The sequence below is a fragment of the Nansenia antarctica genome (assembly GCF_963989245.1).
Source record: "Nansenia antarctica genome assembly, chromosome: 16".
In the NCBI taxonomy this organism is placed as follows: Eukaryota; Metazoa; Chordata; class Actinopteri; order Argentiniformes; family Microstomatidae; genus Nansenia; species Nansenia antarctica.
The window spans coordinates 13,132,880-13,148,765 of NC_137686.1; the positions used below are offsets into that span (position 1 = coordinate 13,132,880).

General features: G+C 44.3%; 1 protein-coding gene across 1 annotated transcript in view; it reads right to left on the reverse strand.

The window, feature by feature from the left end:
• Positions 1-15,886, reverse strand: part of LOC308171969 (ATP-dependent RNA helicase A protein-like) — a gene marked incomplete at its 3' end in the record, with an annotated part of 40,313 nt that overhangs the window by 20,751 nt on the left and 3,676 nt on the right. Inside the window, exons 5-18 of the mRNA XM_080546880.1 lie at positions 15,798-15,886; positions 14,388-14,434; positions 12,929-13,065; positions 12,325-12,414; positions 11,828-11,992; positions 11,471-11,548; positions 11,159-11,350; positions 9,524-9,665; positions 8,789-8,871; positions 5,453-5,609; positions 5,065-5,162; positions 4,282-4,495; positions 3,705-3,799; positions 3,218-3,291 (exon numbers count right to left, since the gene is read on the reverse strand). The exon at positions 15,798-15,886 is cut by the window's right edge and continues 60 nt beyond it. Coding sequence (XP_080403006.1) covers positions 3,218-3,291; positions 3,705-3,799; positions 4,282-4,495; positions 5,065-5,162; positions 5,453-5,609; positions 8,789-8,871; positions 9,524-9,665; positions 11,159-11,350; positions 11,471-11,548; positions 11,828-11,992; positions 12,325-12,414; positions 12,929-13,065; positions 14,388-14,434; positions 15,798-15,886 — 1,661 coding nt within the window. The remainder of the gene's footprint in view (positions 1-3,217; positions 3,292-3,704; positions 3,800-4,281; positions 4,496-5,064; positions 5,163-5,452; positions 5,610-8,788; positions 8,872-9,523; positions 9,666-11,158; positions 11,351-11,470; positions 11,549-11,827; positions 11,993-12,324; positions 12,415-12,928; positions 13,066-14,387; positions 14,435-15,797) is intronic.

Below are 15,886 nucleotides of genomic sequence, written 5' to 3' on the forward strand. Positions count from 1 at the left end.
TTCCGTTCCATGCGTTACAACGAGCCCCCCCTCCTCCGATGTTCTATCACCACCAGCCCCCCTGACCGCCACAGAGTACAACAGTAATGATGAATGCTTTAATTGAAATTTAGCTTGTAGCCGGAATATCTGCCGAATTGTATTAAGATGTCTTTGATGACTGGGAGGGATGAGACAGGGTTGGAATCATATAATAGCAAGTCATCCGCGTATAGTGACAGCTTGTGAGTAGTGCCCATCCTGGTGATGCCTTCAACTCTCTCCTCCCCCCGGAGCCAAATGGCCAAGGGTTCGATGGCCAGAGCAAATAGGAGAGGGGAGAGGGGGCATCCCTGTCTGGTGCCACGGTGGAGAGCAAAGGGAGGCGACCTCACACCGTTGGTGAGGACACAAGCCATGGGGGATTTGTAGAGCAGCCTAATCCAAGCAATGAAGTCGGGGCTAAAGCCAAACCTATCCATAACATAGAACAGGTATTCCCATTCAACCCTGTCAAATGCTTTTTCAGCATCTAGGGATAGTATTACCTCAGGGACGATTGGGCTGGGGGAGCTAATTATGTTGAGCAGCCGCCTGGTGTTAAAAGAGGAATTCCTCCCAACCATAAAACCAGTCTGGTCCATTGAAATTAAGGTTGGTAAGGCTTGTTGTAGTCGCGAGGCTAAGACCTTAGCCAGGATCTTTTGGTCCACATTGAGGAGGGAGATAGGCCTAAAATTGCCACAGTCAAGAGGGTCTTTGTCTTTCTTCAATATGAGACATATAGTGGCTTCAGATAGAGTTGGGGGCAGTCGACCATTAACAAAGGATTCGTTGTTAACTTTAGCTAAGAGCGGGGAGATTAGATGTGAATATGACTTGTAAAATTCTACAATATAACCGTCCGGGCCTGGGGATTTGCCGTTCTGTAGCTGTTTAATTGCCTCCTGTACCTCAGCAGTCGAAATTGATATTCCTAGTTCATTAGCCACATTAGCGCTAACCTTGGGAAACATGATCAGTTCCAGAGGGTTATGGTCTCTCCAGGCCTCAGGTGAGTATTCAGAGGAATAAAGGTCAGAGTAAAAGTTTAGGAAGACTTCGTTCACTGCTTTTGGGTCAGAGACAATAGTCCCCTCTGGTGACTTTATCCTGGGGATCACTCTAGAGAGAGCTGCAGATCTGGCCTGATGGGCGAGGAGTTTGCCAGCCTTCTCACCCATTTCAAAATAACGTTGTTTTGATTTCAGCAATTGTCTTTCAATTTTTGCTATAAAATAAAAGCGAGCTCCTCCCCATCAACAAATCAGCTAAGAAATTACCCCGTTCCTCCCTCCCATTCAGAGTGGTCCTGGATGGTTTTAAATATCTGGGAGTTTTTGTCACCACCTCATTTGACGACCTCTTTGCAAAAAACTTCCGCCCTCTCATTGATAAGGCCAAGCTCGACATGACTCGGTGGTCCTCTCTCTTCCTGTCTCTGACGGGCAGAGTTAATCTGGTTAAAATGGTGATTCTCCCTAAACTTCTCTACTTGTTCCAGCACGTCCCGATCTTTATGAGTAAGTCCTTTTTTCGTCAACTAGATCAGTTGATATCCTCGTTTTTATGGGCTAATAAACCCCCCCGAATTAAGAAAGCTATCCTACAACTTCCCAAGAAATCCGGCGGTTTAGCCTTACCCAACTTCATTCAATATTACTGGGCGTGCAATATTGATAAACTTCGTCATTGGTTCAAAGACAGGGCCGAAACACCTCCTTCATGGGCCCAGATAGAACTACAGTCATCAAAGGTCTCCCTTCAGTCTCTCCCCACGGCACAACTTCCCCTTAAAATCCACAACATCTCCCAAAACCCAGTTGTCACCAACTCGACTAAGATCTGGCTACAATTCCGTAAACATTATGGAATGGATAAACCTTCCACCCTGGCCCCAATTTATGAAAATCACTTATTCCCACCCTCTTCTTTTGACCCCACCTTTCGTATTTGGCGTGACAAAGGCTTAGCTAGTGTCAAAGATTTCTACAAGGACGGAATTTTTACAGACTTTGCAGAGCTCTCATCCAGGTTTGAACTGCCCCAATCTCACCTTTTCCGTTTTCTCCAGGTCAGACATTTTATTAAAACTAAATATCCCCACTTCCCCAATCACCCACCCGGGTCCCCGTTCAACTCTTTACTCAGTCTAAAGCCCGCTCAGAAACGCTCTATCTCCATAATTTATGATTCCATTGACTCCCTCAACCCGGCTCCAGCAGCCCACCTGAAACAGACCTGGGAACAGGAAATTGGGGTGCCGATACCTGACGATCAGTGAGAGCAAATCCTTGATTTAGTCCATTCAACCTCTATGCGTGCTAGACACTTATTGCAATGCAAGGTCCTCTTCAGAGTACATTACACGAATGCTCGACTGGCAAAAATATATCCAGACACCAGCGACACTTGCAACAGATGCAGACAATCACCTGCTAACCACACCCACATGTTTTGGTCTTGCCCGAAATTGACAGACTTCTGGCGCCAGGTATTTGACACACTAGGGACAGTTTTTGACAGGAACCTCGAACCTGAACCTCTCACAGCCCTATTTGGAATTGGTATCCCACCCCCTACAACACCCATGTTTTCGCTTACAAAGAGACGCGTCCTTCCTATTATGTAGCGTCCTTGCCTTTACAACGCTGCTGGCAAGAAGACTTATTCTATTTAAATGGAAGCACACCCTCCCCCCTTCACATAATAGCTGGCTCAAAGAGATCCTGAACCACATTAAACTAATTTAAACTTACCCTTATTGTCCTATTATGATTTTGATTTTATGCTATTGTTTGTTTGGGGTTATGCTTTTGGTTTGTGTTAATTTCATTACTTTTCTTTTAGGGGTATTACCATTACGTTTTATTTAATTATTTTTATCAGTGATGAACTGGGGGTGGGAAACATCTAGGGGCATACTAGGCTGTATAGGGGCTGATGGAGGTGGCTCTCCACTTTCTATGTATTTACTACCTTTTAGACATATAGTATATACCTATATACTCATGTATTTATCTTTTCATGTAACGCTGTCTACATGCCGCTATGCCTGATATGAACCAGCTCACCCGACCACCCCATAAGTAACGTATAAATGTCTAATGTACTGTATGTCTAAAATCAATAAAAAGAATTAAGAAAGTAATGATGAATGCTGTAACAGCAACAATATTATTCGTCTTATGGGACTTACTTGCAAGAGTCGATCACATAGACGACGTCGTTGATGGTGATGCTGGTCTCTGCGATGTTGGTGGACAGAATCACCTGGAAAGACACGACAGGACACATCAGATAGAGCCTGTTGACCTTTGACAGGACACATCAGATAGAGTCTGTTGACCTTTGACAGGACACATCAGATAGAGCCTGTTGACCTTTGACAGGACACATCAGATAGAGCCTGTTGACACCAGTCATGACAGGACACAACAGATAGAGTCTGTTGACACAAGTCATGACAGGATAGATGTTGACACCATTCCTCATTCCATTCCGTGTGTTAGCCCATCCTCCGAGCTCCACCTCCACCAGCAGTGACAGTCTGAGGTTTCAGAGGTTCTATGTGTGTATAATCATATCGATCGATCCCGCTACCTCTCGCATGCTAAGCATAAGCGTTTGAGCTAATCCCCCGTGTCCCTGTGTCCCTGTGTGTGGTGTCCCTGTGTGTGGCGCACCTTGGTGATGTTCTCAGGGACGGGCTCAAACACCCTCCTCTGCTCCTCTCTGGGGATCTGGGAGTGGAGGGGCAGGATCCGGTACCGCTGGCTCCCTGTGGGGGGGCAGGAAGAGGACATGAATGTCTGTTTTATTATTCTATCGTCTCTTTATTTTTGTTGTTGTTGTTGTTGTGCCTTAATTTCCCCTCAGGATCAATGAAGTACCTATCTATCTATTGATCTATCTATCTAGGTTTTTCTATGACTAATAAAGATTTGAATAGGAATCTGATAAAAATATAATGATCTGCTTGTATCAATTGCATAATATCTCATATAAATCATTTCGTGAAAGAGACTAAAAGCATAGAATCTGAATATTAATAGAAAAAAGTAGCATTATTTAAATATTGAGAAACAGACAGAGCGAGAGAGAGATAGAGAGAAAGAGAGACAGGGAGAAAGAGAGAGAGAAAGAGAGACAGAGAGAGAGAGAGAGAGAGAGAGAGAGACAGAGAGAGACAGAGAAAGAGAAAGAGAGACAGAGACAGAGAGAGCAAGTGAGCGATAGAGAGACATAGTAAACCCTTCGGACCAAAGTGGGGGTTCATCTCCAGGTGTTTCTGCATGGAGAAGATGAGGTTCCACCCGGGGAGGAAGATGAGCACGGCCCCGGCCACCTGCAGGGTCTCGATGTACTTCAGCAGGGCCTCCACCAGCTCAAACGGGGTCTTCTTCTCACTCATCAGGGCCATGGAGCGTTGTGTCTCCGGCCCGTAGTCCCCTCTGCACAGCAGGTTACAGTTGGTCTGGGAGGGGGGACCAGAGAGGGCGTGGAGGAGTACATTTACATTTACATCTTTGACATTTAGCAGACGCCTTTATGCAAATAAATGTGGGGGTAGTGGTGGTCTAGTGGATAGGGAGTTGGACTGGTGATCGGAAGGTTGTCAGTTCAAATCCCGCCTGAAACACCACCCCTAGTGTGCCAGATTATAAACCACAAGGAGTGGAAGTTAAAGTTAGAGTGAGTGGCATGCAGCTAACTAAACAAGAGTGTTGTACCAAGCAAGCTCGGTTCGAGCGATTAGCATTCTGTCGTCTTCATCTATGGGAATGGGAAAGGTCATGTGCACCACTGATTTGGAGGCCGTCGACAATTTGTTAAAGAACCCTGTTACTCATTGTTTAAGCAACACTTTGGGTTTCTTTTCTAGAGACGTGTCAACCTAAACATTCCATTAATCTGTAGACAAATCAACTCATAGGAAAAGATGAATGAACACATTTATTTCGTCGACAGACAGCCCGAATTGTTTTACATTATATTAACAGTTTTAAATGAAGCCGTGAAATAATAAGAAGACACATGCCGTACCTCTTCATCGCCTCCGTCGTCATCCTTGTCCTTCCTCTTCTTGTCCATTGGAGGAGGGATGAACTGGGTCATCTGGATGCAGTCTTCCAGAAAGTACTCTGGGAAAAGAAGGATTTAACATATTTATTAAATATTACTACAAGCCTGATAGTTCTACATACGCTGAGGAACAGGAGAGATACATTAAATGGGGGATGTGTGTGTGTGTGTGAGAGTGTGTCTGTGTGTGTGTGTGTGTGTGTGTGTGTGTGTGTGTGTGTGTGTGTGTGTGTGTGTGTGAGGTTGTTGGTCTGTGTGTGAGTGTGTGTGTGTGTGTGTGTGTGTGTGTGTGTGTGTGTGTGCATGTGAGCGTGTGAGCGTGTGTGAGCGTGTGTCTGAGCCTCCGTACCCTGCACAGGGAAGGTGCGTCCGTGCACCTCTATGACGGGGCAGTTGAAGTAGTACTCTCTGAAAATGGTGGTGTCGATGGTGGCCGACATGAGGATGATGCGGACCTGAGGGTACGCCTGGATGACATCACGCAGCACCACCATCAGGAAGTCCGTCTGGGCGGGCACAGGAAGAAGGTTTTGAATCACTCAAACTTTATTAAACAGATTACTTTGTAGGGGCAACAAACAGTATATATATATGTTATCTAAAAAATAATTCTGTGTGGGTTCCGTCAGAATGACCAAGGTTTTCCCTGGACAAAAGTAAAGAAAGGGGAAAAATAAATAAATATATATAATAATAATAATAATACATTATATTATATATAATTCTTTAGTTTTGTCCAGGGAAAACTTAGTCATTCTGACGGAACACACAAAGAATTCAGAATTCAGACTCATGAATTCAGAATTCAACAACAAGAGGTCCGGAGGGGATCATCTAGAACAGGGGTCACCAACACGGTGCCCGCGGGCACCAGGTCGCCCCCAAAGACCACTTGAGTTGCCCGCAGGCCTGTTCTAAAAATAGCGTCTAGTGAGCTGCGTCTAAAATGGAAAAAAATAAAAATAATAATAATGTATTCTATAATTTATATATATTTGATTCTGTTGCTATTCTTTTTTAATCACACTTGCATTCATATAGATTTAAAAATGACAATATCTTAAAAATATGTTTATTATACATAAGTTTAGATAGGTGAACTCTGACCTACTCTAGTTCTAACGTCAGTATTGTGCGCGACAAGTGGAGAGTAAGTTGGCGGGTGCAGCGAAGGTGGGCGCTTAATGCAGTTTAGTACCCCAAAAACATGGCAGAAAAAAGAAAGAAAAAGTATCACTTTCACAACGATTGGGAGGAGGAGTTCTTTTTTACGACTGTGAAAGAAACCTGCGTGTGTCTCATTTGTGGGGCGACTGTGGCCACGGCAAAGCGGCACAATGTGGAGAGACACTTCACTACCTGTCACAAAAGTTACCATGCTAACTACCCACCAGGGACCGCACTACGGGCAGAAAAAGCCCGCGAGCTAAAGGCAGCTTTGGGTAAGCAACAGTCTTTTTTCACGAGGCCGGCGAAAAAGTCACAAAAAGCAACCGAAGCCTCGTTTAGAGCTACACATTTTCTGATCAAGAAGAAGAAGGCATTTTCAGACGGAGAAGTTGTCAAAGAAGCAATGCTTATAATTGCTAACACTGTACTAAACGATGAGAAAAATGTAACCGATCTAATCTCCGCTCTCTCCGACGTCCAACTGGGGGCATCTACGATGGCTAGACGAGTGTCAGCTATGTCTGGTAACTTGGCCGATCAGCTGGACCAGGATCTGGCTAAGTGCAGCTGGTTTAGCATCCAGTGCGACGAGTCCGTGGACAGCAGCAGTACAGCGCAGCTGTCGGTTTTCATCCGGATGGTGTTTGAAGATTTCTCCACAAGAGAAGAACTCCTGACACTACTGCCCTTAAAGACAACTACGAGGGGAGTTGACATTTATAACACGGTGAAGGAGTTTTTCGTGCAGAAAAAGATACCGTTGGAAAAGCTGGTAGCGGTGACTACAGACGGGGCTCCTGCTATGATCGGCCGACATACAGGTTTCATCGCTCACTGTAAAGGTGACCCAGACTTCCCAACATTTCTGCATTACCACTGCATTATTCACCAGCAGGCGTTATGTGCAAAAGTGATCGGCTTTGGGCACGTGATGACTCCCGTTGTGAAAATCATAAACAACATCCGTTCCAAAGCAAAGCAGCGCAGGATTTTCAAGGTGCTATTGGAGGAGATGTCAGCTGAATATGGTGACCTGCTGCTACACACAGAAATCCGATGGCTCAGCAGAGGACGAGTTTTACGTCGTTTTTTGTCACTTTTGGGTGAAATCAAAGCGTTCATGCAGTCCAAAGGCGAAGATGTCTCACTGCTAGAGGACACAGAGTGGACACTTGACCTTGCATTTTTGACAGACATTACTGGGAAACTAAACAACTTGAACTGCGAGCTGCAAGGCAAAGGTAAGACTGTTGTTGATATGATAAGTGCTTTAAATGCATTTAAAGCCAAGATGAACGTTTTTTCTGTGGATATACAGAGAAAGAAGGTGCTGCACTTTCCCTCTGTGCAGTCGGTGCTGAAAGACAATGCTTCTGCATCTGAGACATTTGACAAAGTTGCAGAAAAGTACTGTGAAGTCATAAACAGACTTGGGCAAGAGTTTGAGAATAGGTTTTGTGACCTTCATCAGCTTGAGCCATGTGTGTCATTCATTTCCAATCCTTTCATGAATGTGGACACAACATGCTGTGCTGAGCAACTAAGTGCAACGTTCAACTTGGATGCTGGACAGGTGGAGATTGAAATCATAACATTGCAAAATGACCTCCACCTCAAAGCCCACCAGGCTGCACCAAACTTTTGGTGCCTTGTTGATACAGAGAAGTACAGTGGTGTATGCACAGCAGCTATGAAGGTTGCCAGCCTGTTTGGTTCAACCTATCTCTGTGAATCAGCGTTTTCTGACATGAACTTCATCAAGAACAAACACAGAACACGCCTCACTGATGCACATCTGAAAGACTCACTCACAGTTGCAGTGTCAAGTTACACACCAGATTACAATATACTGGTGAACAGCATGCAATGCCAGTCTTCCCACTAACAAAGAAACAGATACCAGATGTTGTCAGTGGCAACATGGCAGTGCCATGGCAAAGTTTAATTAAAATATTGAAGAATTGTGTTCAATGTAAAAGTGTGTTCATGACATGTAACAGTTATAATTTGTTAAAAATGCAGCAGATTTGGTCATTAGTTCAAAATGTGACAAGATGTATTTAAAAATATGTAAGTTGATTTTTCTTTAACATTACATAATTGATAACTTTTTGAAACATGGTGCAACATAGTTCATGATTTCTTAAAAGGGTTTGTCAGTGGCTAGTGAAAATGGGTAATTTTTCCTATGAAATGTAGTGATGTAAGTGATCATCTGAAAATGTAACAATTACTGAGATTAATAGAGATAAAGTGCTGAATATTGATATCTGTTTCCCACCTTGTTGTCATTTTTGAGAATTATTGTGAGAAATCATTAACGTGATCAGTGTCTTCACATAGATGAGTATCATTAATCATTATTAATAATATATAACTAAAGGCAAACTGAGCAAATGTGTTATTTCAGAAGAGCGTATCAAACTGGTAGCCCTTCGTATGACTCAGTACCCATGAAGTAGCTCTCAGTTTCAAAAAGGTTGGTGACCCCTGATCTAGAATGTAATGAACTCACGTTGATGTCTCTCTCGTGGATCTCGTCGACGATCACGTGACTGATCCCTCGAATGCCTGCCTCCAGCTTCCGCAGTAACACACCTGAACACAGAACAACAGCAGTTCAGTAACACCTGAACACAGAACAACAGCACTTCAGTTCACACCTGAACACAGAACAACAGTACTTCAGTTCACATCTCAACACAGGGGGGGGAGATGGATAGAGAGATAGAGAGATGGATATCCAGACCTGTTATGGCCAATTTTACTTTAGGCTTTTATTTTGGATGATTTGTGTTTAATGTTTTGAGTTATATTTATATTTCATGATTAATGTTTATTTTATGTTTTTGGTTATTTATGTAAAGAATAGCATTATGTTTTTGGTTATAGAATTATTAATGTTTTAGTCGTAATTGAGTGTCACGTGGCGAGATGATAGGATGGGCCCAGGTGCATTTATGGAGTCAATTAGCAGCACCTGGGTGGATGGAAATAGGTTAGACTGGCAACAACATTATTTTGACGACGATCACTCTTTTCTGTAATCACATACTTTACCGTTGGCTTTATGACTTTTCGTTTCGTTTTGAATACATTGGATTACTTTTCGGACAATAATTATTTTACATTTTTATACAACATACACGGAAAGCGTGGCGTGCGTGATTATCCAACCCAGACTATTACTGTTTTCATTCCCAACGTGGAATTGGCGGCTACAAGACCCCGAGGAGAGAGAGAGACCTACCGACAGTGCAGAAGAGGATGCTGGCGTGCGGGCGTGGCAGGATGGACTCGAAGCGGACGCTGTAGCCGCAGCTCTTCCCCACCTCCTCCCCCCGCTCGTAGGACACGCGCTCCGCCACCGCCACCGCACTGATACGCCGGGGCTGGGGAGGGACAAACATGTTTCAATATGTTTTTATTAAAATGTGTATTTAAGTTTTTAGGGCATTTCTGCTTTATTGGGAGATAGTAGAGATTGACAGGAAGGATGAGTGAGAGAGAGAGGGTTGACATGTAGGATGGCTGGAATGGCGTAGCTCACGAAGGAGCATGCCACACATAATCGCAGCAGGTCCCTGGTTCGATTCAGGCCATCGACCTATCCTGCATGTCATCCTCTCTCTCTCTCTCTCAGCCATCCTTCCTGTCAATCTGTACTGTCTCTATCCCAATAGAGCAGAAATGCCCCTAAAAACATATTAAAAATAAATACATAATAATACTATTGATATACACTATTCATATGCTATTCATACAGTCATACACTTGACTATTATGGCTTGGGACTTTCACAGGGTATATACAGGAATCTTGAGGTTAATTTCAATACCTTTCTAAGACTTTTTAAAGACCTTGTCAATATTTTTCCAGACCTCACCGCCACTTCGAGCTGGAACCGTTGACATCAGTGACACCTTTAACTTAACAGTTTTAGTTTGCAATAGACTAGACCACTATCATACAACAGAATTTCCGATTCATCTTAGTTTTTTAATCAAACTAATAAATTCACAAACCTTTACTAAAAGTGTTTAGGACTCAAACTCTTTGGACAGAGTCTAATTCAGGAAAATACAAAATTCAAGACCTCATAAAATCGTGATAAGACTTTTTAATACTTATGGGTCTTGATTTTTCCAAAATTTATTTATCAACTTTTAATACTTTTCAAGACACCGCGGATACCCTGTTTCATGACAACTTCTACTGAAACAAAGAAATAAAAATAATGCATACCGTATTTTCCGGACTATTAGTCGCACTGTTTTTTCATAGTTTTACATTACCATCTACAGCCGCGAGAGGGCACTCTGGGCTTGTGACAACTATATGCTGCTCCTGTACCACTGAAGAAATTAACTGAAACATTAACGGGAGCTTGGTGAACTTGTTTACTGGTAACTTGCTTGTTGGACTAGCTGGCTTGTTATGTTAATTTAGCCTATTCAGCCTCCCAGGTATGTTCTTTATGCTATTGTGTAGCTGAATAACTGTTAATGTGTTACGTTAACATACCGGACACCTATTCAGCCTGTAGTTCTGTGTGCCATTGTGTAGTTGAATAACTTGCTTTTCCAGATTAAATGTCTGTTCTTGGTCTTGGATTTTGTGAAATACATTTCTAAATAAATGAGCCTTATAGTCCAGTGCGACTTATATGTGTTTTTTTCTTCATGACGCATTTTTTACTGGTGCGACTTATACTCCTAAGCGACTTATAGTCCGGAAAATACGGTAATTGAAAGAGGACTGGAAAACAACCCCAAAACAACAACAACAGCAACAACCAAACCAACAACAACCAAAACAACAACAGTCTCCTCATCCAAAGCACACCGATCAGGAGCGTGGGCTGTACTTCCTGGTTGAGCGTTACCTGGGTTACGACGATGTTGCAGTCGGACGCCCTCCCGCTCTTGATGAACTGGTCCAGGATGAACTGGGGCACCTGGGTAGTTTTGCCGCAGCCTGTGGCGCCTCGGATGATGACCACGGGGCTGGTCTGGACGGCCGCCATGATCTGCTCCTCGAACTTCTTCACAGGCAGCTGCTCGCGATCCGCCACGATCTGGAGACACAAGTATATATTATTATTATTATTACCCACAACCAATGCGTTGTTAGCACCATGCGCTACCAACTGAGCCACAGAGGACCAAACAAACAAAGAAACAAGGACGTAACCTACCTTCTGCAGGCTGACATCCTGGTCCAGCTGGTAGCAGAGCTCACTCTGAAGGTCTGAGCTGATCTGCTCCGGGGTGCACTGAGGGAGAGAGGGAAGGAGAGCTTGAGATGGGCAGAGGCTCTGGAAGGGTCTGGTATTAAAGGATGAACAGGTTTGACTTCAAGGCAAATCATTTAAAAAGTGGTCGACGTTTGAAAAAGAAAAGACAAACCGTCCAGAAAAAACAGTTCAGATGGAACGTTGTGAAAAACAAATCAACATCTAGGTCTAGAAAAACGTAGAAATAGAACACACGGACGAACCGTTCTATGAATTCTATCTCTACTATAAAACCAAACATAAAGAGTTGCGACTCACGAAGGCGAGCGGCCCCTCGTCGATGTTGCTGCTGGTCCAGGGGTTCCAGTTGACCTGGGGGGGGGACCAGGGGACCACCCCCGCCATGCTCTGCCTCTGGCTGGGCTCGAACACCGCCATCTTCCCCTGGACCAGGGACACTGGGGGGTCGCTGGGGTCGCAGGGCTGTGGGGACGGGACGGGACATGTCAGACTGAGGAGGGAGCAGCTGGAATACAAACCGCAGGGTCCAGTTGTTCAGAACGTTTATTCTTTTGGGCTATCCAGGATCAGATCTAACCTGGCTGATTTTGAGGGGGAAAATCTGCCAGCTGGATAGCGCAAAAAGATTCGGGATCATTCTGATTCCCGATTAAAGGTTCTGAACAACTGGGCCCATGTTATTGTGTTTAACTCCTTCAGCGTCGAGGGGGAATAAAGTCACCCAAACTGTCAACATTCTAGAGTGCCAAGGGAGACTTTATTGACCAGAGACATGTAAATTCGAGCCCACTTACAGGTGGAGGGATCTGAACCCCCAGGTCCTGGACCATGCTCTGCAGCTGGTTCTGCAGGTCGTCTGCCACGGTCACCTCATACACCTCCAGCTGGGGGACAGACACACCATGACGTCATCACTAGGAACTCAGGGACATCCACACAGTCACACGACACGTGCACTGCATGGGGGGTAACCATAGTTGGTTGTGAAAGCAACATAGACCTACACACACCTCACATATTACATTTGTATATGTGCAGAGTACACAAGTAGTCACGGTAAAGATGGAGAATAATCAATCGAGAACATGACCGGCTTACTAAAAAAGATCATGGGGCCGGTTTCCCAGACAAGACATCTGCAGGTCTTAAGTCCAGGACTAAATCACACTTAATGGAAACATCTCCATTGAGGATGTTTTTTAGTCTAGGATTAGGCCTCAATCGCCATCCATGAAACCAGACCATGAAGTTAGAAGAGCAGCGACTATTTCTTTTCCAGTTTAAAGTCAGATCCTAGAATCTCACCGAGACAGACAAGGAAGTGAGATGGTAACTACTGGTATTAATCAATAAAAAAGAGATATAAGTCTAGATCGAGTTCTTCTAAACCAAGCGTACGATCTCTCCCTCCTTCTTCTTGGTGATGCCGGTATAGGGCTCGATGACGCTGAGGTGGTAGAGCTGGCGGACGATGGAGAGGGCGCAGGACTGGGCCGCCAGCTTCTTGTTGGAGCCGTGCTCCCTGGCGATGATCTCTACGAGAAACAACCAAGACCATCTTAACGTACAACCAAGACCATCTTAAAGTACAACCAAGACCATCTTAATGTACAACCAAGACCATCTTAACGTACAACCAAGACCATCATAACGTACAACCAAGACCATCTTAACGTACAACCAAGACCATCTTAACGTACAACCAAGAGCATCTTAATGTACAACCAAGACCATCTTAATGTACAACCAAGACCATCTTAACGTACAACCAAGACCATCTTAATGTACAACCAAGAAGACCATCTTAATGTACAACCAAGACCATCTTAATGTACAACCAAGACCATCTTAACGTACAACCAAGACCATCTTAATGTACAACCAAGACCATCTTAATGTACAACCAAGACCATCATAACGTACAACCAAGACCATCTTAACGTACAACCAAGACCATCTTAATGTACAACCAAGACCATCTTAACGTACAACCAAGACCATCTTAACGTACAACCAAGACCATCTTAATGTACAACCAAGACCATCATAACGTACAACCAAGACCATCTTAACGTACAACCAAGACCATCTTAACGTACAACCAAGACCATCTTAACGTACAACCAAGACCATCTTAACGTACAACCAAGACCATCTTAATGTACAACCAAGACCATCTTAATGTACAACCAAGACCATCTTAACGTACAACCAAGACCATCTTAATGTACAACCAAGAAGACCATCTTAATGTACAACCAAGACCATCTTAATGTACAACCAAGACCATCTTAACGTACAACCAAGACCATCTTAATGTACAACCAAGACCATCTTATTGTACAACCAAGACCATCTTAATGTACAACCAAGACCATCTTAACGTACAACCAAGACCATCTTAATGTACAACCAAGACCATCTTAATGTACAACCAAGACCATCTTAATGTACAACCAAGACCATCTTAATGTACAACCAAGACCATCTTAACGTACAACCAAGACCATCTTAATGTACAACCAAGACCATCTTAACGTACAACCAAGACCATCTTAATGTACAACCAAGACCATCTTAATGTACAACCAAGACCATCTTAATGTACAACCAAGACCATCTTAACGTACAACCAAGACCATCTTAATGTACAACCAAGACCATCTTAACGTACAACCAAGACCATCTTAATGTACAACCAAGACCATCTTAACGGACACTTACTGGGGAGTTATATCATGTTCTTATATCACTATTTGCACTTCTGGTTAGATGCTAAACTGCATTTCGTTGTCTAGTACTTGTACTGTCTAGTACCGAACTGTCTAAATGGAAACATCAGGCGTCAGGTACTTACTTCTACCAAGCTGTCTCACAAACAACTGCATCTCAGCGATGAAACTCCTGAAACACAAATGTTAGAATCTCCATCACCCCCCACTGCCACTCAGCCAGGAACCTTTCTATGTAGAAATAGTAGAACTGTGTAAGAAAACCGACGAACCGACAGACCTCTGACCTCTGTCTAGTGTCTTCTCTGACGACCCCCGGGGAGAAGACCGTGTGTTTTTCTGCCAGACTTGAACCAACAACCACCTCACCCCTCCCCCTCAGCCACAGACGGCCCACAGACCCCCAGTCTTGGTGGAACACACAGTGACACCAGAAATCACAACCACACAATACTGTGCCCTTTCCACCATCCATCACTCCATCCCTCTATCGCTCCGTCCATCCATCCATCCCTCCGCTGTGGTTGCCACCATGTAACAGCTTTAGTGCGCCTAAAGCATGTCACATGTACTTGACAAAGCTGGGTTGTGAATCCTGGCGTCACTGTTGTTCTGTCCCATTGACTTGTCGTAATTGTTTATAGTGAAGGATTCATCATCGTCATCATCATCACTGGATGGCCATGCTGCAAAGTAAGAAGTACCTATGTTTTTCTCTCTACAAATGTGACTTTTAACCACGACCCTGACCCATAACCCCTCCTCCTGCTGGCTCGATCGGGGTGATCAGTTAAATCATACTTGTCTTATTGGGTATAATGTTCCGATGTTTATTTACATTTTATTCTATCATTCAATTGTTTATTTTGTTGAGCTGCTATAACACCTTAATTTCTCCTTAAGGTATCTACCTACCTACCTACCTACCTACACATCCTACAGCCAAATCCTAACCCTAGATTAAGACCAGATACCTCATCTACTTGCTAACACGTTACATATTATGTTTTATTCGCCAATTTTGTAAACTTGGACCTGTACCGGTGAGCTTTCTTGGCCAGGTCTCCCTCGAAAAAGAGATTTTAACCTCAAGGGACCTCCTGGTTATATAAAAATAACTAAAACAAATGATATAACAGCTGATCTTGACTTCTGCAGCATGGCCGTCCAGGGGGATGAGACCAGCGTCATGTTTGGGTTCTGAGATCTCTCAGGTGTCATCACACACCCGGGAGGGCTCTCTCTGTCTCCATAGCAGTCCAGCAGGAAAACACACGGCCCCCGTCTCACACTACAGCCCTGTGTATCTAACACACTACAGCCCTGTGTATCTAACACACTACAGCCCTGTGTATCTAACGCACAGTCTATTGGATCGACACGCTAAACACTCTGATCTGTGGGATGATGGCCCGCCCCCCCACCCCCGCCCCCCCTGACCTGTTGTGGTCAACCCCCCCCGGCCCCCTATCCCCTCCCCCTCTGACTTGTTGTGGCCCCCCCCCACGCTGCCCCCCACCCCCGCCCCCCCTGACCTGTTGTGCTCCGGGCCCACTTGGCTGTATTTGTAATCCGTCTGGTTCTTCTCCTTCTGGAAGAACTGGTTCAGACGGGCCTTGGCGTT